Source organism: Equus caballus, chromosome 4 (assembly GCF_041296265.1).
Source record: "Equus caballus isolate H_3958 breed thoroughbred chromosome 4, TB-T2T, whole genome shotgun sequence".
NCBI classification, from domain to species: Eukaryota; Metazoa; Chordata; class Mammalia; order Perissodactyla; family Equidae; genus Equus; species Equus caballus.
In genome coordinates, this window is record NC_091687.1 from 24,611,511 (window position 1) to 24,635,323 (window position 23,813).

Sequence of the window (23,813 nt, forward strand, 5' to 3'; positions counted from 1 at the left end):
GAGTGGAAAAGAGAAACTCTCCTTCCTCTTTCCTTGGCTGAGAGGATAGAAAGTAAGTATGCCATAACTTCCTGCCGTCTTTTCCTCACAGGATGAAAATAGAGTCAATACACAGAAAAGCAGTAGTGAGAAACAATGAGATAATGTCAATGGACATAATTTGAATGCTGGCGCCATCATGCCTCTAGGGTAGGGATGAAAACTTTTTCTGTAAAGGGTCAATTAGTAAATATGTTAGGCTCTGTGAGCCTGTGGTCTCTGTTGTGACTACTCAACTACCTTCATTGCACAAGAGCAGCCATAGACAATATGTAAACTAATGAGAATAGTTATGTTCCAATAAAATTTTTTTACGGATGCTGAAATTTGAATTTCACATAATTTTTATGTACCCTGAAATGTTATTCTTCTGTTGAATTTTTTTCAAGCCATTTAAAAAGTGCAAAAACTATTCTTAGCTTGCTAGTTGTACAACAGGCCATTGGCCAGCTTTGGCCCACAGGCTGTACTTGCCAACCCTCACTCTAGGCTTTTCAGCAACTGAGCCTGTAAATTCTCTTTTTTGCCTAAAATCAGTTGGAGTTTGGGTTTTTTTCTTTCTGTCATTTGCAGATGAAAGAGCCCTGACCTTCTTATCCCACATGTTTAGCACTTGGGATTTAGTTTCTCTCTTCTTAGCCTAAACAGCTAAGCGATCTAAAAGAGCTAATAGAAATGAATGGCTAGGAAATTCTTTTCACATTTGCTAAGGTGGAAAAAAATGTTTGATAATATCTTAGCTGATAAGTTGTAGGAAAACTGGGAATGAATGCATTGCTTCAACATAAATATGAAAAATTCATTAATAAAAATAATAAAAACGTTAGTTATAAATTAACCAACTTAAAAGTCTGAAATTTGATGAAAAGAACTTGAGAATGGCATATTTGTGTTTGACTCTTACAGATTGATCTCCCATAACTAGAAAATATCATATTAGACTTTAATTTTAATATTTTTGTCATTGCCTCAAGTGGAATTTATTACCAACCCAGAAGATTTTGCTGACAGTGTTTTTAACAACCTGCTCATCCATTTACTCCAAATCCAAGTCATCTGTGTCAGTCCTCCAGTTATCTTTCTTCTCAACATTACTTCTTTATTATTCATTAAATTGGTGTTTTAAAATCTGATCTTTTAATTTAAAGCAAAGGGCAACAAAGATGAATAAACAAATAATTATAATAAATTGATCACTAGGCCAATAACTAAACCCAACATACTCTACAAGCTTGAAATGCAAGCTTAAAATTACTTTTGAGGAGAGGAAATTGATTTTGTTGCCAGAATGTACATCCTAAAGTTGACACTTTCCTGACTCAGATGCGCAAGTTAACGATGAAAGGAGATTTAAATCATGTATTGAAACACTAACAAAGCCTTCACTTAAAGAGAAATCTAATGATGATCGGCTACTCCTTACATGTCTATGCGTCACCTCCCAGGAAGACAGCTTTTACACTTACGTTGTTGTAAGCACTGCATCCATATCACTGCGCATGTTTCTATTATAACTTGCCAACGAAATTTTGTATTGCCTCATATTTCTACACTATCTTCATAGTGACCATTTTATTAGCAAAATTATATTACAAAATATCACAGCTCCTTTATATAACAAGCAGAAAGAGGGTATTTCCTTGATGTTATAGAAAATGCTGCACTGAATATTCATATGTGTGTATTTCTTGGAGTCTCTGAATCTATTCTGGGTCTCTGACCACTGTTAAAGAGGTCCTTTACCATTTTCTTCCTAGATATTAAGAAGGATCTTGATTTAGTAACTGTCTTATTATTTCCCTTCCAGATCATACAGGTCTGTTGATCCATTTTATGGGTTTACCAAAAACGAAAGTAGTAATTCCAATACAAATCCTTTAGCTAAACATAGATTTCTTACTTTTAACTTAAGGTGTATGTTACAGACAGAGCTGCATGCACATCAGTGAAGATGGCCTCCAGTTGTGGTGGCCTGAAAGCCGCCTCTCCTTCTGCCTTCTACCCTCTACCCTGCAGCAGAGAATGGTCAGACCTCCAGCCAGAGGGCAGCCAGCAAAGACAGCAGCAGCCTTGGTGAGCTGATGTTTGGAGCCACAGTGCCTGAACCTTGTAGATACTGCAGTTTCTTTCACAGGGTCACTTTTATAGTTTCTGCAGAACTTGAGGATTATTCAAGCTCCTCTAGTCTCTAAACAGTCAGAAAAGCATTGTGAACCAGCGCTAAGCAGCAAGGAAATCTGGGAGACAGAGACCTCATCCCACACCAGGAAGGCCCAGGAGAGCAACCAAGCCTCTCCCATGTTTGTGGCTGAAGTGTCTCCCTGTGTCTTTTTTGGACCAGAACTGGTTCATTTCTCTGCATAAAGGCCAGCGTACAAGAAAAGCAGGTTGATGCGCCTCCCTAAGAGGATAGATGGTAGATAGGCTCTGGGGTGTTTGTCTGTTTGTCCCATACCCTGGAAGGTGGCTTTTGGACAAGTGCTACATAAGGAATTATTGCTTTAAGAGTAAACTAGTGGCTCCAAGGGTATAAACATTTTTAAAGATCCTGAAGTTTTTCTCATATTGTTCTCAAAGTTTTAGAATAATATCAGTAAGGAATAAATGTCCAGTTTCACCCTGAACTCACTATATATACAATCACTGAAAAGTGATGAAGTTTTTTCTTCTTTGATTCTAAGAAAAATATTTTTCAGAAGTACACAAAAAGGAAAACAAATTTTTCTGTTTGTTTCATTCCTGTTTGAGTTGTACATTCACACTTTATGTCCATTTACTTCGACGGGTTTTGTTTTGCTCGTCACTGTCATTTATAATTCTGTTTTAATCATTCTCTGGGTATCTTTGTCTGCTGTCTTTTCCCATTACAGATTTTTATGTATGGACTGTGCTCCATTTCCCTTTACATTTTCACCTTTGATGGGTGGTAAATATCCTAGTTTTTAATACTACATATGTTTAAGCTCTTACAAAAATTTTAATTTATATAGCTAATTAATCAAAGGTGTTGGAGATACTAATTAGGTTGGTAACTAGTGTTGGATTTTGTGTGCACTTTTTCTAATTTTTATTAGGTTAATTGGAAATTCTGACATTGCTATGGTTTTCATTTCAGCTACAGCTAAACATATTTCAAAGTGATTTGATTAGTATTTTTATGAGAAATAGAGGGTGCAATTTAATTAATATTTAGTCTCCCAATGATTTCTGCAGAAGTCTCAAAAAGTTCACCTCCCCAGAAAGAGAAATTGGTCTTTGACTGTAATTTACTAATTAACACTACATACTCAATGTTGAAATGGAGTGTAAGCAAGAGATTCACTCTTCCAGTAAATTCCAGGTGATTTGTGCTATTTGAGTCAAATCTATTTGATTACACAGACATCCACTAGGAACTCACATTCTATTGTTTCCTTTCATGCAAATTGAGTCATGGTGAGGAAACAGCACAGCACAACCCTACAGAGCTTTTTTTTTTTTTTTTTTTTTTTGCTGAGGAAGATTTGCCCTGAGCTAACAGCTGTTGCTAATCTTCCTCTTTTTGCTTGAGGAAGGGTGAGGAAGATTCACCCTGAGCTACCATTGGTGCCAATCTTCCCCTATTTTGTATGTGGGTTGCCACCACAGCATGGCCACCCAACAAGTGGTGCAGATCCATATCCAGGAACTGAAGCCGGGCTGCTAAAATGGAGCTCACTGAACTTAACCACTAGGCCATGGGGCCAGCCCCCAGAGCTGTCTTACTGATGCCAATTACTATTATTATGTCCAATCCCACCTCTAGATCCTGCCCAAAGAGACATTATCGACAGTCTGCGACACTAATAAAAATTACTGCCATGCTAAGCTTTTAGAGTTTGCTAAAATAAAACACTGTTTAGAGAAATGGTCACTAACTTCTTCCCTTTCCTAGCTCTAGGTACATCATACCTTACTGTAGAAAAGAGAGTTAAGGATGACCGCAATGTTTGAATGTTTTCAATTACACTAGCTCTCCAGGCAACTGTCTAAACGACATCTGATTTACCGTAAAATCCTTAACTACTCCTTTGGCAATTATGGCAGAAATGTTTTGGCAGAACTACCAAAATACAGCAGTTTTAAGGTGGACATGATACAGCAGCAGCAGAAGAATAAGGAATAGTGAAACATGCATTTGCCTTTCAACTCAGCAATTCTCCTAGGTTCTTACCCAAGTGAAATAAAAACATATGTCCACACAAAGACTTGTACATGAGTATTCATAGCAATTTTATTGCTATTGATAATAGTCAAGAATTGGAAACAACCCAATGTCCAACAACTGGTAAATGATAAAATGTGGCATATCCACACGATAGAGTACTAACTCAACAACGGAAAGGAAGAAGCTACTGATAAATGCAACAATAGGGATGAACCTCAGAATATTAAGGTGAGTGAAAAAAGTCAGAAACAAAATACTTCATACTATATCATTCTTTTTGAAATCTAGATTCCTTTTCAAATTCTCCAAAATGCAAATTAGTCTATGGTGACATAAAATAGATCAGCAGTTGCCTGGGGCAAGGGACAGAGGAAGGAGATTGCAAAGGAGCATGAGAAGGCTTTTGGGGTGATGAAAATGTCCCATATCTTGATTATGGTAGTGATCTCAGGGGACTTGCAATGTCAACACTCACTCAATTGTACACTATCAGCAAAAGCAGTTTATTACATGTAAACTGTACCTGCATCAAGTTGATGATGATTTTTTTTAATAGGCAAAAGATTTAAAATAGATACTTCACAAATGGCCAACAAATACATGAAAAAAGCTCAACACCACTAGACAACAGAGAAATACAAATTTAAGCCACATAAAACTATTTAATATTCATTTTATTGCATGTAAATTAAACCTTAATTTTTAAAGTTTTTAAAAAAGAGGATAAAAATAAAATTTATTTTTAAATCTGAAACAAAACATTCAGAAATTCCACTTGGAAATGTGTGAAATCAGACTACAGTTTATTCATTCAGCAGTGTTTGGAAACCCTCTAAATGTCTTTCCGTAAGGAACGAGGTAAATAAATTATAGTACATACATAAAAGGAAATACTCTACTGTGGCAAGAAAGAATGAGGAACTGTTAAATACTGATATGAACTGAGATCCGCCATGTATTATTATGTACTTTTTAAAGTGTAGAGAGAACACTGTGTATACAGAAAGCATGTCTAGAAGAACTCCCAGGGTACAGATGAACCTGATCACCTCCACTGTCTGGCTACAAGGACAGGGGTGGGACAGAAGCTTTTCCCTCCACACATTTTTAAATCTATTTCGTTTTGAACCATGTAAATTTATTAAGTTTAAATTAATAAAATAAGTGGACACAAACAGCCTACCATATCTCTTAATACTTAAACGTATCAAAAGCTGGTGCCTTCTCTCAAGGGTCCCTTGATCTCTCACCTCATTCCAAACCAAGTCTTGCCCTTTCCCCTTCGTTCTCCTTCCCAGCTCCTCCTGTTCTCTGCTTTGAGGCTTACTTGTTCTCTCCCAGTCCTTGGGCATTTGCATTCCCTATTGCAGTTGTCTGAAGGAGTAGCAGTGCCCCTCCACCGTCCCTCCACAGATACCTTTCACATCCCTGCACAGCAGAACTGTCACTTGATGTCTGCCTATGAAATATATGAAAAAAAAAGGAAGACATATAAATGGGAAAACATTATTTATTTTTCTGAATGCGAAGATTTAATATTATAAGGAGCTGGAGATGCTATTTTAAAAGATATCAATACTTCCCAAATATTCCTATAAATTTAATAAAATTCCAACCAGAACTCCACTCCAATCAGACTCTTGCCCAGCACTCCAGTGAAACTTTCTCTTAATAAGGATATAAGCGACATTCCAGTGCCAGATTCCACTGATATATGGGCAGCTTTTGATGGAGTTGATTAACCCCTCCTCTTTGAAACCTGTTCTCACTTGCCTGCAGGACAGTAGATCTGGCCACTCCTTTTCAAGCTCCTTTGCTTTTTCCTCCTTATCTCCTGGGTCTCTTCACATTACAGGGCCCCAGGGCTCAGGACTCTAATCACTTCTCCTTGCCATTTGTATTCTTTTCTAACCCCTTTATGATCTCATTCAATCTCAAGACTTTAAGTAGCATCCGTATATTATATTGATGATCCCAATTGTTATCTCTTGCTTGGACCTCTCTCCTGAAGCTCAAATTCATATATCCAACTATTTCTCCAATCTCCCCATTTGAAAGTCTAAAAGTATCTCAACCAGAGGAAGTCCAAAACCAGACTTGAATTTTCCCCTTCCAAAACTCTCCTCTCCCTCGACTTTCCATCTCAGTGAAGACTACCATCCCCTACTTGTCTACCAAGACCTTGAGGTCATCCTTGGCTCTTGTCTTTCTCTCATGCCCCGGATTCAATGCATCAGTAATTTGCGTCAGCTCTTTCTTTGGAGTACATCCAGAATCTAATCACATCTCACTACCTCCACAGCTCCAAGCCAGACCCAAATCTCATCTGGATTACTGCAATAGCCTCTTACTTGCCTTCATTCCTTTCTGGACACAGTCTCAAGAGGGATCCAGTTAACACCTAAGTCCATCATGTGTGTCAATACTCTGTTCAGTCCTCCAACTTCTTCCCCACGTATTTTTTAGTAAAAAGTTGAAAATATAATGCCTACCAGGGACCTGCAGCACCCCTCCACCTCTGACCTCAGCCCCTGCTCCTCTCCCACTCTCCACTGCATTCCAGTCACACTGGTTTCCTTGCTGTCTCCTGTATAAACAGGCTTACTCCCAGGAACTGAAGCTTCCTTCTCCCAGACCCTGCCTTACTCACTCCCTCTCTTCCATGCACTCAAATGCCTCCTTCTCAGTGAGGTCCCCTCTTCATACTCCTTCCTTTCTTCATTATCCTGCATAGCACTTATCCGGTAAGATCTATGGCTACTGACAGTCTTCTACCCATTAGAATATGTCCTGGGCACTGTTCTAATGTCCTGGGATTGAACAGCAAGCAGTGCCCAGTGCACAGAAGTCTCTCAACAAAGTACATACATGCAGATGTGATGACCAAGGAGTTTACTGCACAAATGAGACACCTTCACACTTAACTGGAACTAGCTGAAGGCCATCTTCCACTCACTTTTCTGCTTAACCCCAAACAACATGTGGAAATAAGGGCAAAGGTCTAGTCTCCATAGCTTCATGTCCCACAGCTGGTGTAAGAGGTGATAGATCAATGAGCTGTCCTGGGAGGTGACCAGAAGAGCATGCCAGCTGCTGCTGGAGAGAAAACACTTGGTGATTCTGCATATAAACTGCCTTCAAGAGTGCACAGCCTCCTGGAGCTGGTCCTGGGTTAACCCAACAGTCTGTTCATAGCGGAGGCATAATTCCCTGTCTTGGGGTCAGGTAACATTTCCTAGCCAGAATCCTAGACCCGGGGATGCCGTCTGGAAGGAGGCCCTGCAGGGGCTACAAGCAGCTGGAACTTGACATGAAGCAGAGGATCCACGTTTTCCAGAATATAGCTTCCTTCTATCTTCTATACCCCAGACGGAAGCCTTAGATTCAGGGGAAGACATATCACTGACCAGATTGGTCCATGAAGCTGTCTGACACCACAGAATCTATCTCCATCTTTATCTAGAACTCCTGGTTATAGGCCTCCTAAGGTTGGGTAAAGGTGCCCCACCCCAGGAAAAACACAGCCAGGTGACCTGTCCTTGGGCCTACAGTGTGGGGACCGAGGGGATGAAGTGACAAGGAGCAGAGGAGAGCTTCATTCTCACCAGTTTCAGCACAGCGGGCTGTTTCCTTCAGAAGATGTGGACCTCTTCAAGGTGGTTCCAGCCTCAGTCAAATAGCAATCAGTTCAGAGGGACTGTGGGGTTGGGGTGACCAGGTTACCACGTGGCACTTCCTTGAAGACTTCGTAGGATTATGTCCAAAGGGTCAGGTCTGTCCAGTCACAGTTCTCAGAGAATGAGTTGCCCTTCCTGGCCACCGATGTTGCCGGGAAAGCCCAGTGAGGGCATTTACACAGCACACTTGAGAGCTGGGCCTGGAGCTGGAGGAGGGCCGGGGCTAGGGTGAGACCAGCGGCGCCAGAGGAAAGGCCTGCCCTGCGCCTAGAGCAGGCTGACCAGGGCGCCCTGACTCGGTCTCCGGTAAACCTAGAGAAAAACGACACGTTGAGAGGCGAGGTCTCTCAGGGCGTGCGTGGTTGAGGAGCCACGCATCTCAGGCCATGACCCTGACGGTGCAGGGTCAGGCCCTCCGCGGTGGGTCTGGGAGCTCAATCCGATGCTCCTTCTGCTGGGCCCAGAGGACCACGGCGATACGCTAGTCTCCTGGCTGCCAGCTGAATGAGAACACCCCCGCCCCATTCAGTTTCCCTGGAGACTTTCGGGACCTCCCTCTTCTGCAGCAGGTGCTGGACAAAAGACACTGCGGGAAATCTAACCAACGATTTGAAAAACAAACTCGAGAAACAGCCCCAATTCTCAGAAAAGGAGGAATAAGAAAAGCAACCAATATTCCCCTCCCTCGTCCTGCGGAAATCAGGGAAAAACGCAATCCTCTCCGGCTAGTCCTGCTTTCAATTCCTCGTTTAAAAGTGAAAGACTGAAAAAGAAACAAACAAAAGAATTCCTGAGGGGAGGGCAAAAATAGCGAAAAGAAGCGGCTACAAACAAATTCTTACTAGCAAAATCACCATAAAGGGTCAGGCAATCAACTCTGGCCGACCCAGAGATAACCACCTTTCCAAGCACCGTACCCCAAGGGGTAGTTCAGATGCAAGCCCGGCTTCCCTCACGTCTCAGGTGAAATTCTACAACGTCAAATCCCGCAACTCCCCGCCACGCGCCCAAGGGCAGGAGGCCGCGGCGTGTCCCGGCGCCTCTGCCTCCAGTCTTTGCCAAGGCCCTGGGAGCGCTAACGCCTGCGCTACCACGTTTCTGCCCCCGGGCTCCATAGCCCTCCGCCCCGAATGCAGCCAACGTTCACCTTCCCACTGAGATCCCAGAATCAGTCTGGAATCAGAGACTTCTCCCTACCCCCACCTCACACGAAGGGAACAGAATTCAAAGCGACCTTTGAAGAAAGGCGATCGGGGAGCTATTGTGCGGAGTCGCTGGCCGAGCGAGCCCCTCCAGCGGAAGGGGGGACCCGAAGTGCCAATTGATGGCGTCCATCACAGTCCCATTAGCGTGTCCATCTGCCCACGGCTGAGCCCGGACTGCGGTGCCAGCCCGCTTTGGGACATTCATTGCCCTTGTTTCCTTAGCAGCTGTTACAACAAATAGCAGTTCTTTTGAAGGCAAGGAACAGCACTGGTTCTCAAAATTCATAATTAAAAATCTCAGGAAAAAAATCATTGTAGCTAACTTGTGCCATGAGGAAGCTCAAGGATTTTTAAATGATTAATTCTATGTTTAGATTGTTCATGTGACCATGAAGACTAACTGATGGAGAAATATAAGCGGTTGCACTCTGAGCTGTGTTTATTGCTCTGTCTGCACATAGGGAAGGCTTAGAGAACAACTAGGGAGAGAAAAGACTGTGTATACACACCCCACAGCTCCAAGAGCACACACACACAATAGTTTTGTCAAGTGTTATGTGCTAGGTGCTTCCACATTATTTCAAGTCATAACAATGCTGTGTGGCAAGAATTTATGATAATTTACAGAGAATAAAACTAAGGCTTTGGGTTGGAAAGATTGAAAACATAAAACACGCTCAAAGTCACATTTAGTTAATGGCAATATTAGATCCCTGTTAATTTGGTTACTCCCTGGTCTCCCCTCCAAATATGTATATATATACGTGTGTGGTATTTAATATATACATAATATAAATATGTATATATTATAGAAATATATAAGGTATGAATGCTTATATATCAAACATAAAATAAATAATATAAAGTATATATAAAATATATAATGTAAATATTTAAGTAGGAGTTGAATACCTTCTTGTATAGATTAAGGTATGCTAGGGTATAATGGAGTAAGAAACAGCCTGAAAACTCTGGTAGCCTAACAAAGGTGTGTTTCTCTCTAACTCTTCGCATCCATCATGTAGATGTCACCTATGTGTCCAGCTGAAGGGTCTGCTTCCTGTCATCATTCTCACTTCAGGCCCTGGCTGAGGAGGAAGCCACTCTCTGGAGCATTACCAGCCAACAAGATAGAGGGAAAGGTGTGGAGAAGCGTGTCCGCTTCTGAGAGTTTCTGCCCAGAAGTGACACAGATCCCTCCATTATGTTACAGAAGTCCAAGGCAGGCTTCCAGGGGACTAGAAAGTACCATCCTCCCATGGGGATGGGGGAGCCAGATCCTGAGGGACACACTCCACACTTCTCCATTGGGCAACTGGTCTCAAGCAAGGCTACTAAGAAGGAAAGGCAGCATGCACTTGCCAAATAAATGATCCTACCAGGTGACAAAACTAAATGCCACAGTCAGAAAAACTCGCTAATCTCCAATGACACAGTAATTTCTGTAAATGCAGGCATTGAGAAGTCTAGTTATGTTTGACATTTATTTTTGTAGAGGGCTAGTAAAACATCCTATTTTTTTGTTGGTGTTGAGAAATCAGTGACATTGATTAAGGAAGAATAGGAAGGTTCCTATTCGTACACACACACACACACACACACACATACACACACATCTGATTAGTCTGGGTGATCTTTAACAGGGTGACTAGAAGTTCTATGAGGCCAGGAACTGGTAACTGACCTCTGTCTCCCAGCCACTTTAGACACAGTAAGTAAGAGTTGAGTAAATGCCATTTATTCCAACTTGAATTTTAATAAAATAACTAACAACCCTGAAAACTCCTATGTTTTATTTAATTAATAAAACATTATTCATTAATTCGCTCTCTTCCTGAAACAATTCATTTGGACAAGGTTCTTACGCCGTCTCCTGTAAAATAGCAGGGCCTATCTCTGAGGACACTCTCTGATGGAAGTTTCAATGACTCAGGCTTTCTTGTGGCTCAGTTCTTCAAAATCATCAACTGCAAGAATTTCTAACTTTTTTCAATTGCAGAAACAGAAAACCAATTTACTTTGGATTTCTCTAGCCCTGTTGGTCATTTTAAGCTGCAATATTCTCCCCCTTGCAGGTCCTCCAGGGCTGCCACCATCTAAAAATGCACTTGGAATCTAACTTCTGGCGACTTCCTCAAAAGGGATTTCTTTCCTTCTATGGTACAGATGAAACGTTTATTCTCTGCATCTATAGTCCTTATGAGGAAAAATAAAGTGACATAACTATCTCTCAATTTAAGAAGTTCCTGAATTCCTGTTTAGAAGAATATAAGCTTGACAGTAGGTCTTTGCCATATCACCTTTATTACATGAGGTGAGACATAATTATAACAACTAAATTACAAACAGCTAAAATACCTAAACATGTCTCTTTAGTTATTTCCTAATAAAACACACATTCTATCATGTATTAGTTTATTATAGCAAAACAAGCCAGACAAAACTTGATGATTTGCAAGATAAGCAATGATATTTAGTCCAGCCAACTTCCTAATCCTCCACCTCCCATCCTGATTCCCTCCAATGCAAGCTCGTGGGCAGCTAACAGTGAACGATCACTGCACGTGCACCAGACATTGACAGGTAGCCTCTTCTTTCTCTGTTCTTCAACAGAACTGCATTTGTCCCCAGTAATTTTTAATTGGTTTTGTGTGTGTGTATATATATATGTCTATACATATGTATATATATATACATATGTGTATATATATGCCTATAGAATGTTAACCATAATAATGATAAAGTATAATCATGAGCTGTGGTAAACATTTGTGCTTTTCTATTATTCTATATTTGAAATATGCTAATTTGAAGTGAGGTCTATCATGATACATAATGTATTATGATCTCTGGACCATAATCTATCAACAAATACATATGAAATGAGCAAGAATGAGTTGGATAGAGAAAGGAAGATAAGGGCCAGAGGAAAACCAGAGATGAGAATCATATCTATAAAGTGGCAGTAGCATTATTTAACCAGGAAGGGTGAGGCTGCAAACTTTAATGCCTACAGTAACCATGCAGGCCCCATGAACTGGTGAATCAGGCTTGGTCATGTCAGTGAGAGCTGGAGACTTAATGTCCTTTCTAAAGGGGACACTTATCACCCAGCCAACTGCCATTTTGCATGAAAGCAAGCCCAGTTGGCCAGCACTTCCCATTTTTCAAGAGAAATACAAAATTTAAAATCATATTTTAAATATGAAATCTCCTGATTTTTAAATGATGCCATTAATTCAATTAAAAGAAATATTGAATGGGCCCCACAAAACCACATCTTTATACTAAACTTGATCTGCAAGCCACCAGTTGCAAGCTTAAGGCTAATATTTCTAGTTATAACTACCCCTGAGACAAGCAGTGACACCTTGGACAAAATTATTTAATCTGTTTTAAATCTTTAACATAGGCAAAGATTTGTGCAGTGCCCAGAAATTTCCTACAAGATCCCTGTATGAAGGAAATTAACAATGCCAGAAACTAGTGTTCAAAAATGAGATCCTGTTTTTTAAGCATTACATAACCCTTAGCCCTAGAGATAATGAAAAATACAAATGACATATAATACTAATAAGAATACTAATGACAAATGAATGTCTCAAGCAGTTGTGTGTCAGCATATTATCCCTGAAAAAGAAGTTGTTTCTTCCATACTCTGCCAGAGATAGGTCTCAACTCAGAGTCTAATGCAAATAACTCAACTTGACTCAAAGGGAGAGAGCAAATGGCCAAGGAAACCAAGAAAGTCTGCTACCAGGAGTGCCCAGGAACCTCAGCAGGGGCACCTTCTGAGGTCACTGACCCTCACCTTACAGAAATAGGTCATGCCTGTTCACAATGCAAGATTGCAAGTATAAAAGGACAGACAGTTGAAAAAAGTCTCCCTCCAACCCCTAGCTACCTAATTACCCTCCGTCCCCAGTGGCAATCCTGTTACCACAGTCTTGTGTCTTCTTAAAATGTATCTTTAGAAGAGCTGTGAGTGCATGTATGTTGAAATGGAAGGCTGTTTTAGAAATGCATGTTCTCATGGAATTTTAGGATTGGAAGGGATCTGGTTCAGTCCTTAATTCACAGCCCCCTTTAGCACTGCTCCTGCGTACAAATCTTTCCAACGATGGAGAAACCCATTCCGTTCAGAGGCAGCTCATTCCACTTTTAGATAGCTCCAATAGTTTATGAAAGATAATTTTTTTAATTCTGAAATCTGCCACTCTCATGTTTTTCCTCTTTAATCCTTGCTTTGACCTCAGGCGAGAGAAAACAGGTGGTCAAATGCCTCTTGCCTAAGATGGAACTCAAAATATTTGAAGCCTTCCTATCTTCACCCTGCAAAATAACCCGTCTCTCCTCCCTTTCCACAGGATATGTGATTTCTGGAAATTCACTGCCGTGTTCCTTCTAGAAAAGATTAAACTCATTTAAAATACTCAGAAGCCTCTTAAAGAGGAAAACTTCTCATCAGAGGAGGAAAAAAAGTTTCCCATTTGTAGCTGGCAAAGAGAATGCACAGCTTGTGTTATGAAAATTGATAAACCACGTGAGAGTTAATGTGGGAAATACTACAGTCTCAGTATATACTTGCTAATATGGTGTACATTGAAGCCTTATCCAGGAACCTTTTGGCCAAGTAGAAATTTTGGTTGTACCTACTGCAAAAAGTTTCCAAGATATTCTGAAATAGAATTTGAGGTCCTGAAGTCTCTATTGGTCTCAGGTTTAGAAAAGTTGCAGAATGAGAGTGATGTAGAACATGGCTTAGATGTGGGTTCAAGGAAGGCCTCATGCTAGCAAGCATGCTTTGGGACTTTGGGCAAGTGATTTATTTAACTCTTCCAAGCCATAGCATCATCTTATTATAAAAGGCAAACGAAAGTGTAACCTGGCTCTGGGTGGTCAGACAAGCTCATTTCTGATCAGTACCTAGTAGCATGCAGTCAGGGCTCCTTGAGCTGTTCCTGTGGTGGGAGCCTTTGCCTGAGATGTGGCCTGGGATGTGACTTGGGATCACTCTCTGCAGAGACTGGGTGCCCAAGCACCCTCTTTGCAGGGCTCAGTCTAGAAAAGTCTCTGTTTTCTCAAGAGGATGTCATTTCTGCCGGCTGGGCCATAGGTTTTTACTTAGCAAGCAACAGCTATCAGTACACTCCGTGTACCTGCCAAAGAGTACAAAATCATCCTGAATGCCATCCCCCACATCACAAGCTCAGAGCAGAAACTCAAACTTTACACAGCTGTCTCAGGAGGATCTTGAGTTCACCCATTCCTCTCCCTTCACTGGGATCAACCACGTATTGGGTTGTGTGCCTGAAGTGTCACACTGCCTCCTTGGTTTTCACAAAACTCTGCTTCTTGAGATGCCATCAGATAATATGGAAGGATGTTATAACATGACAGCACTATGAAGGTTGGTGCTGTCTATTACTAAAAAGTAGTTAGGGGGCCGGCTCGGTGGCACAGCAACTGAGTTTGCGTGCTCCAGTATGGCAGCCCAGTTTCACCAGTTCGGATCCTGGGCATGGACATACGTACTGCTTATCAAGCCATGCTGTGGCAGGCATCCCACATGCAAAATAGAGGAAGATGAACACAGATGTTAGCTCAGGGCCAATCTTCCTCAGCAAACAGAGGAGGATTGGTGGCAGATGTTAGCTCAGAGCTAACCTTCCTAAAAACAAAAGAAAAAAAGCCGTTAGTGAGAACTCTGAAGTCTTTGCACATTGTTTTCTTTTGGGGGATTCATGGGAGAAATTCCTACGCAGTCTTAAAAATTAGTTGTAGCTTCAGTGGATTGGTGTTTTAACGTATGGACAATAGATTTGTGCCACCCCTCATATTTCCTTGACAGATGGCTTAGAGTCAAACCTGGGGCCCTTGCTGAGTAAATGCGAGGGACTTGGGTATGCACAGGTCTTCTCTAAGATTCTCTCCTGGCTTCATTCTACCTTCCACTGCTGTGTTTCCAGTTTGACCTTCTCTAATTTGTGTAATTTGTCTCTAGTTGTGTGTCTTTACATTCTGCTTGAAGTTCTTGTTTGCAACATGCAGAGGGAACTAAACCCATGGCCTGCAGAATCTTCATAGCCTTCTCCACCCAGGGGCTAAATGAATTCAGAGGGCTCAGCGGTCTTCCTGATTTGTTATAACAAATAAATGAACACAAATGGCTCTAAATTCAGAGGAATAGTTACCGGTTCTGTGGATGGTGAGGAGCCCTGTGCCCTGCACTTGCTGGATGGGAAGGAAGGATGCAGTTTCTTTCCTCCATGGACAGGAAAGGTCCCAGCCTTAACTCCACTTCCTGCAGGTTTGTGATCCTTGTTTCAGCAGCCGAGAGACCAGCGCTGCTGAACCTGCCTGAATGCCACTAGTGGATCTTGGGAGAAGAGGGTATTTAGTTGTAAAATGGGGCCCGAGGACATTTGTCCTGGAGGCAGAGGAGCCATAGGGGTAGGGCAGACTTTGCTGAGGGAATTTAGCTAAAGTTCCTGCAGCCCAAAAAAGCATACATTCTTCTGGCCAATACTTAGTGAATTTCCCTGGCCTTTCTCCTACTTATCTGTGGCTGTCTCAGGGCAGAGGGGCACCTGGCTTCTCTAAAAGGGTCTCCACTACTGTTTGTGTCAAGCCTTTATTCTAAGTGCTTGACTTTTGCAAGGTAATTTACCCCCACGTACTTGCTTTTCAAGTACCCCTGGATGATTCCTGGCATGTGAAACGCTGTGGCTTCCCTCGGTACTCATGCATTCATTCAACAAACATTTCCCAAGGCTAGTCTCTGTGCCAGGAGTTGGGTGTCCTCATTTCAGACGATTTCTTCGAGGGTACTTGACGGGATCTGAAGGACCCTCGTACCTGAGAGCACCATCTCAGACGCCTGGCATGGCGAGGAACGACTTGGCTGCCAGGCCAGCCTCTGACCCCCACTTAGGATCCCGGGGTGCTGCAGAGAAGTTTGGGGCCAGAATAAACGGGTGGTTTCCTCTTCCTTGCCATTTTCCGGCTGTGGGCCTAAGGCTCAGCTAGTTTCCCCAGAGCTGGTACAAGTTTGCTCTAAAAGTTGAAGGGAGGAAGCGGGGAAATGGGAACCCTGTATAAATGAGGCTCGACGGAGGCTGGGTCTCCGCGAGAGCAGGGCAAGTTCTTGAGGACCAGGTCCTGAGGAACAGCGCAGGGAACGCCTCACACGGAAATGAACTCTTAAAGGCACCCTCAGCTCCGGCACGCCCCCCTGCACCGGCCCTCACCGAGCGCTCGGGCCCACGGGGGCCACCGCTGTCCCCACCGCCTAGTCACTGCCTGCCTGCGGTCCTAGCTGCTGGCTCTTCCTCCCTCCTCCTAGCATTCTGCTCCTCCTTTGCTCCTCCCGATTCCTCCTCCTCCTCCTCCTGGTCCCTCCTCCTTCCAGCCCAGCCTTCCCGCGCCCGCGCCCGCGCCCCCGCCCCCGCGAGCTAGACGTCTGGGCAGCCCCCGGCGCAGCGCGGCGGCCGCAGCCTCCGCCCCCAGCACCCTGTGTCCGCCCGCAGCCAGGGCGGCCGGATCCCGCGCGCGCCCGGAGCGAGCCACCGCGGCCGCCGCCTCCCGGACCAGACGGCAGGCTACCTTTGCGTCCGCCGGCGTCCCCGCCTCGGCGCTGCCGCCGCCGCCGCGCACGGCGCCCGACTCCGTCCCAGGCTAACTGCGGAGACCCGGAGCGAGCGCCTCGGAGGCAGGATGCGACATTCAGGGACCGTCGGCGCCGCGCTCCTGGTGCTGCTGGCTGCGTACTTCCAGGCGAGTCCGGCGCTGGAGGAGAAGAAAGGTAAGGGCGTGCCCGCCGGCCCCGCGCCGCCCCTGCGGCGCGCCCGACCCCGCAGTCGGCCCGGCCCAGCCCGCGCTCGGCGCACCGGCTCCCCGTCCCGCGCCGCCCGCCCCTCCTTTCCTGTTTCCTTGAGGATCGGCTGCGCTTCTAGTCGGGATCGTGGGAGGAATTGGACGTTTCGTTTCTGAGCTGGGCGAGTCCGCGGCGGCCCGAGGAGGGGACGCTACGAACGCGGGGCCGCGGGGCTGCAGGCGGGTGTGGGAACGGCCGCCTGGAGCTCGGGGCCCCGCAGCGCTCTCAACTTTCTGGCTTCACTTTCCTGCCCTCCTGCGCGCGGTCGACGTCCGAGGGCGAAAACTTGCTGCGAGGCGGGCGCGGGGCAGCGCTGGTCCCCGCGGAGTCGGCTCGTGTTTCCGCACGTGCGCCCGGCGCTGTCACCCAGGGGGCCCAACCGGGCCAGGGGGCGCCCCCGAGGGGCCTAGGGACGCTGAGGAAGGACCGGCGGGAATCCACCCTAGTCCTCTCGGACCTCCTGGGACCGGAGCGGACGCTCCGCGTCTCTCTCTTAAGGTGATTCGCTGCACCCGGCCTTGCCAGCCTGGGTGCCGGCCCCGCTCTCAGGTCCTTGCAAGCCCTTTTCCCGGGTGTTGAGCTGCAGCCTTGAACTGGGAGGCCCGAGAACTCGCCTCTGTCACTAACTACCTGTGGCTACCGGGAAAAGTGGACTTAGTTTCTTCTTTGGCAAAAAAGAGGGTGCGGTCGGACCCCGCTTTGGGCGCAGATCTCTCGCCCCGCGCGGTCCTCCTGCCGCCCCGGGACCTAGGCTCTCTGCCAGTCCGGAGCTCCCTCCCGGGCGCCTGCGACCCTTGAACCCGTGGGGTCTCGTGAAGTGGTGGGTTCCTGGGAACTCTAGAGATTTGCCCCCACCTGCTGCCCTTTGGTCACCTCTCGAGGCTTTGCGGTGGAACTGGACAGAGCGGTAGGACCTGCCGCGGCAGGACTGCTGGGTCCTGGTGCACAGCTCCCTGTGGGCGGAACCCATCTGGCCAGGTCCCCAATGGTTTTTAAAAATAGTGCTCACAGCAAACTTTCCTCCTCAAAATCCCCAGATTTTCTCTTTGGGATGTGCCTTTTAGCTTTTGGAAGAATTAGGCCAACCAAAATATTAAACTTAATTAAAAAAATCCACAACGACCTGATGTACGTGGTTCACGTGTGCCAAATGTCCAGACCCAACATGAGCGAGTCTGGCTTCGTGACTACCGACCATAAACGCACTTGACATGAGAAATATGCCTCAGAAGGTTTAATTGCACAATTTCAAAATCGAGCGGCCCGGGTTCCAAGAGTCAGGTCTGTACTTGCTGGTGATGTCATTGGCAGAGAGTTGGGGTTTGAGGCTGAGTGCGTTAGTTGGGGGAGCGTTAAGGCGTAAAGCAGTGGTTCCCAAACTGTGTTGCAAATTAGAATCAGTTGGGATTTAAAACGAAACAAAACAAAATAAAACAAAGATCGATGTCTCGTTCCCACCTCCGGACCTTCTGATTTCTTTGGTCTAGGGTGAGACCCGGGCATTAGGATTTTTAGAAGCTCCTCAGGTGATTCTGTTGGGCAGCTGGGTTTCGGAATCCCTGGCATAGAGGAGAGATTGGTAAAGTCTTGGGAAAGGTTACCTGCCAATGTAAAGAGCTCTTTTGGAACATCTGGAGTTTTAACAATCTTGAAAAATGTGGGAAAGAGGAAGTGGGGGTGATCTCAGTACTAAGGGATTAGTCTTTCCCTGAAAGCTTTGCCTCCTCTACTGAGTCTGAAGGGCTCCCTGTCCTCCGTGCTGTGAGCCTGCGCCTTGCTTAGCTGACAATAGGGTCCTCTTAGGCGGGTGGTGTATCTCCCTTTCTGCTGCAGGGGCCCCCATCCTTATTTTAAATTAAACTCTTAGAGTGCCTCCAAAGCATCACTTCTCACTCCAGAAATGATCCCAGTTCATTGCTGTTACCCCTTTGAACACTACTATTGCTGCTTGGAGATTTGTTTCTGAGGAAAGCATAAAGACCACTTAATTTGCCTGTTAGTCCCATATTTGCTTAAAACAGAATGCTCCTGAATAAAATAGGGAGCGTGGACAAACACATGTCATTCAGTTAAAGTAAAATGAAAAGACAAAATTTAAGGGGAAAATTTTTAAAAATATGAGATCTTTTTACAAAAAGTGTCAAATTTGGTCAGTTTTGTTCAAGAAAATTTACTCAGTTTAGAGAGATTTATTTGGTTCTGGGGTATGGTATCTTCTGTTCTTATTGCACTCAGTACTGTCAGGCACTATTTTGTGTCCTTTTAATCCTTATATCAAGCATATGAGGTGAGAACCCTCATTATATACGAGGAAACTGAGGTACATAGAAGTAAAGTGACTTTCCCACAGTTAGTAAGAGGCAGAACTAGGATTCAAACTCAGGCCTTCTAACCCAGAGCCCTTGCTCACCCACCTGCCTCCACTGTGTTGTGTGAGTTCTGGTTTTAGGAGAGCCAGAGTAGGTGTGTGTAAGCATCTAATGACAGGTGCTGGGACGGGCAGGAAAGGACCAGGGAACCGGCTCGTTAGAAAGGCCACTTGTATGAGACTGGGGAGAAACATCTGTCTGTTCACTGGTCTAAACTCCTGCTCACAGTTACTTGGTGGTCGCTCTGGCCACCTTTTGTGAAGGCAGCTCACTCACCAACTGTGAACATGGGGATTGCTTGAGGGATGTTGAGCAAGCCCCTTACTCTTGCAAAATAGAGGTAAAGGTCTTGCTCTAGAAACAATCCTGGGTGGTATTCCAAGGAGTTAAGAATTCCCAGCGGCCGGCCCAGTGGCGCAGCTGTTAAGTTCGAGTGTTCTGCTTCTCGGTGGCCTGGGGTTCCCCGGTTCAGATCCCGGGTGCGGACACGGCACTGTTTGGCAAAAAGCCATGCTGTGGTAGGCGTCCCACATATAAAGTGGAGGAAGATGGGCATGGATTTTAGCTCAGGGCCAGTCTTCCTGAGCAAAAAGAGGAGGATTGGAAGTAGTTAGCTCAGGGCTAATCTTCCTCAAAAAAATAAAAAGAATTCGCAACCAGGCAAACCTGCCCTGGCCCCTCCTCTGAAGACATTCTTGATTGTTAGGTCTGGGCTGTACTGAAGAGGAGCAGATGCAGAAACTCTGAACCACTATCCAAAGTGAACCCTCCTTTCTTTAAGGAGATCAGATTTGAGGAAGCCCAGTTCAGTCCTGGCCTGGAAGCCAGGAGGCCTGTCTTCTCAATCCAGCTCTCTGTGAAGGTGGATACATCACTTAAGCTCCAGGCTTCTGAATCCTCATTTCTGAATTCAGTGAATATTTACTGAGTGCATAGAATGTGCCAGATATTATGAGTTAAAAGAGGAGGGATAATCTTAAGGGTTTCTATTATTGCTTTCAGAGTGTGATTCTTTAAGCCACTAATTAAGTATTAGTAAATTGCTTTTCAAATCTGAAAAGGAGACCAGTGGTCTGTGTGTCTATCCTATATTTACACCCATGTAGTTCTGTCTAGAAGTAACTGGCTGATAGCTCTCATTGGCTTTTGATTATCATTTCTGGATTTATATATTTAGTTTCATAGTCCATAATTTTTTAGAAACTTATTCTGAATTTTGAAAAAGCCGATTGCCCAAATCCATTGTGCTACATTTAGACTTGGTCCACATGACGGCACTAACTTGTTTTGAAATGTTTTTAGAGTTAGTGTCAATAAAGATAAAGGATTCCACCCTGTTTAAAAAGAAAATACTCTGTTTTTCCTTTGATCTAAGCTCCAGGACCTAAGCTCCAGGATCTAACCTACTGTCTGAACCTTTTTTTTTTTTGAGGAAGATTAGCCCTGAGCTAACATACACGGCCAGTCCTCTTCTTTTTGTTGAGGAAGACTGGCCCTGAGCTAACATCTGTGCCCATCTTCCTCTACATTATATGTGGGACGCCTACCACAGCATGGCTTGCCAAGCGGTGCCATGTCTGCACCTGGGATCTGAACCGACGAACCCCGGGCCACCGAAGCAGAACATGTGAACTTAACCGCTGCGCCACCAGCCCGGCCCCTGAACCAATTTTTTTTTTTTATTGAGTTAATGATAGGTTACAATCTTGTGAAATTTCAGTTGTACATTAATGTTTGTCATTCGTGTTGTAGGTGCACTACTTCACCCTTTGTGCCCACCCCCCACCCCACCTTTCCCCTGGTAGCCACTAATCTGTTCTCTTTGTGCACATTTTTAAATTCCTCATATGAGTGGAGTCATACAGAGGTTATCCTTCTCTAACTGCCTCATTTCACTTAACATAATTCCCTCAAGGTCCATCCATGTTATTGCAAATGGAATGATTTTGTTCTGTTTTACAGCTGAGTAGTATTCCATTGTATATATATACCACATCTTCTTTATACATTTATCTGTTGATGGGCACTTAGGTTGCTTCCATGTCTTAGCTATTGTAAATAATGCTGCAGTGAACATTGGGGTGCATAGGACTTTTGGGATGGCTGACTTCAAGCTCTTTGGATAGATGCCCAGTAGTGGAATGGCTAGATTGTATGGTAGTTCTATTTTTAATTTTTTGAGGAATCTCCATACTGTTTTCCAAAGTGGCTGCACCAGTTTGCATTCCCACCAGCAGTGTATGAGGGTTCCTTTTTCTCCACAACCTCTCCAACATTTGTTACTATTAGTTTTAGATATTTTTGTCATTCTAATGGGTGTAAGGTGATATCTTAGTGTAGTTTTGATTTGCATTTCCCTGATGATCAGCGATGATGAGCATCTTTTCATGTGCCTATTGGCCATCTGTATATCTTCTTTGGAGAAATGTCTGTTCATGTCTCCAGCCCATTTTTTGATCGGGTTGTTTGATTTTTTGTTGTTGAGTTGTGAGAATTCTTTATATATTATGGATATTAAGCCCTGAACCTTTTATGACAGGAGTTGCAAGTCAACTCTAATATTAAATTGATGATTATGAGTGTTTAAGGGAAGATAGCCCCACGCTGGTGCCTCAGGCCCTGGAATGGGGATGGGATCAGAATGGTGGGGACACTTAGTTTGTTGAAGGACCCACCTGAGAAATCATTTAACCTTTGCCATGTGGCTCACTGTGAAAAGTGGTGTTTGTGTGTATGTGTTTTAGTTTGGACTTAGTAAGTAGAGTAGAAACGGGCTTATTTAAAGTTAGGTTTTCCTAGTAGGGGTGTGTTTTGGGAAAAGATCAAAGTTCGAGAATATGGCTCACCTATGCACTGTTTTCATGTAAATATAATTTAAAAACTAGATTCTGCTCCTCAGATCTGTACTGAATGAATTCTTTTTGTTTTCTTCTGTCACTTATGGACATTTGAAATTATGATCAGAAACACTTTTGGTCTCTGTTGATTACTACTGGCTTATTCTTGAGCCATTAACACATAAGGAATAGAGTATAAATCTTAGCTTATCCTCGTATAGATCATTCGCATTTGACATCATAGCTTCTGCTCATACCTTCTTTTTCATTTTCCTCCTAAAACATTGTCTTCTCTAAGAAAATTCCATTGGTTGGCTCTTTGCCCATCGTCTGAGGATGACCTGCCATCTGGACCATGGGCATAAGCAGGTTAGTTTGAATTTGGGCAAGGATCCAGGCTTTGAGACTTACGTCAGATAACCGGTTTGACTGAAATTTTCATTTTTTCAGAGTCATTAGGTACAGCTTTCTTCTTACACATTTAGATAGACACACTCAATTCAGTTGTCTAGAAAGTTTCCTGAACTAGCTGGGAGCGGGAGGGGTGGTTGGGGCCAGTGAGCAGTGGTGGCTTGTTTACTTAGCCCTGTTAGAAGCTAAGTGCTGGATTTGACGTTTTAATCTCTGAAGTATAATATCAAATGCCTGACCCTGTTGACTAAGCATCCGTGAACTACATATGCTTAAAATAAATTTTACTCCTACCAAACAAATTTTAGTAGCTTGCTTAAGAAAGTAGTATGTGAAATCTAGCATGAGGGGATTGCTAAGCTATAGGAATTTCCTTTTTGCTCCACATTATAACCTATTCTGGTGAGTTCTTACAAAAAGACCCAGAGTCCAAGTGTCTTTTCTGAATATATCTGGAATTCTCATTAACAAGAGCCTTAAGTTGCGATTTAGGGGACTAGTGGTTGATGAGAATGCCTGTACACAGTCCTAAATACACCCGTAGTTGCACCCTGTTACTAGTAGGCCAGTGCACATGGCCCTGACTTGGTATAAATACTTACACAAATTAACCACTATTGTTTGTACTTTGAGTATAAGGACAAGTATTGCCACCTATTATAGTGTGGGCTTTTATTTGCATTTTTTTCTTTATGCTTGAGCCAAGGTGACTAGTTTTCACTGTTCCATCCACATTTTGAGCTGTAGGAATGAATCAGACTTGGTACTTGCCGTAAGTGTCTGTAAGTCAATTAGGGAAAGAGATCTGTAGATAACAAGTGTGAAAATGTCACAGAACCAATGATAGAATTCTGTACAGGATAAGGAAGTCTTCTAGTATTAGTTTTTACTTTTAATTCTACCTGGAAAGAGGGCCAGAGATAGCCCTAAATGGAAAGGATTACTCATTTGAGCTTGCAAAGAGCTATGGATGTTTCCCCAGAGAATACCATGAGATGTGCATTCCAAGAGATGTGTCAGTGGTAGCTATGTTCTGAAGAGCACCGATTATTCAGTGTGATGGGTGGAGAAGGGTAGATGGTGATGCTACAGTTCATAGAGAGCTTTGCTATATTCCTATTTGAAAAGGGGGTCTCTTGGAGTTGTAAGCTAGGAACAGGCATAATGTGTTTGGTGTTTCGGAAAGATAACTCTAGCAGCAACGCGGGGAATA

General features: G+C 43.9%; 2 protein-coding genes and 1 long non-coding RNA gene across 4 annotated transcripts in view; 1 reads left to right on the forward strand and 2 right to left on the reverse strand.

Annotated features, from left to right (window-relative positions):
• Nucleotides 1-4,884: 4,884 nt before the first annotated feature.
• LOC111773150 (collagen alpha-2(I) chain-like) lies at nucleotides 4,885-17,953 on the reverse strand. Its single transcript, XM_070266147.1, has 3 exons — nucleotides 17,624-17,953; nucleotides 16,713-17,134; nucleotides 4,885-8,214 (listed from the first exon to the last, which is right to left on the reverse strand). The coding sequence occupies exons 1-3, from the start codon at nucleotides 17,951-17,953 to the stop codon at nucleotides 7,980-7,982; spliced, it is 987 nt and encodes a 328-aa protein (XP_070122248.1). The 3' UTR covers nucleotides 4,885-7,979.
• Nucleotides 14,642-15,920, reverse strand: LOC111773152 (uncharacterized). The gene is made up of 3 exons (XR_011437772.1): nucleotides 15,788-15,920; nucleotides 15,302-15,411; nucleotides 14,642-14,778 (listed from the first exon to the last, which is right to left on the reverse strand). It is a non-coding gene; the product is annotated as an uncharacterized lncRNA (long non-coding RNA).
• Nucleotides 16,629-23,813, forward strand: part of EGFR (epidermal growth factor receptor) — a 199,606-nt gene continuing 192,421 nt past the window's right edge. For both annotated transcript variants that reach the window (XM_070264449.1, XM_070264450.1), the window contains exon 1: nucleotides 16,629-16,911. The gene's annotated coding sequence lies outside the window, so the exon portion shown is untranslated. The remainder of the gene's footprint in view (nucleotides 16,912-23,813) is intronic.

Coding starts and splice junctions, on each gene's coding strand:
- LOC111773150 (XM_070266147.1), bottom strand. CDS start 17,953: ATGGGTTCCGCCCACAGGGAGCTGTGCACCAGGACCCAGCAGTCCTGC. Junction 17,135..17,623: donor AACTAAGTCCACTTTTCCCG/GTAGCCACAGGT, acceptor CCGCGTTCGTAG/CGTCCCCTCCTCGGGCCGCC. Junction 8,215..16,712: donor GGACGCCGGCGGACGCAAAG/GTAGCCTGCCGT, acceptor GTTTTTCTCTAG/GTTTACCGGAGACCGAGTCA.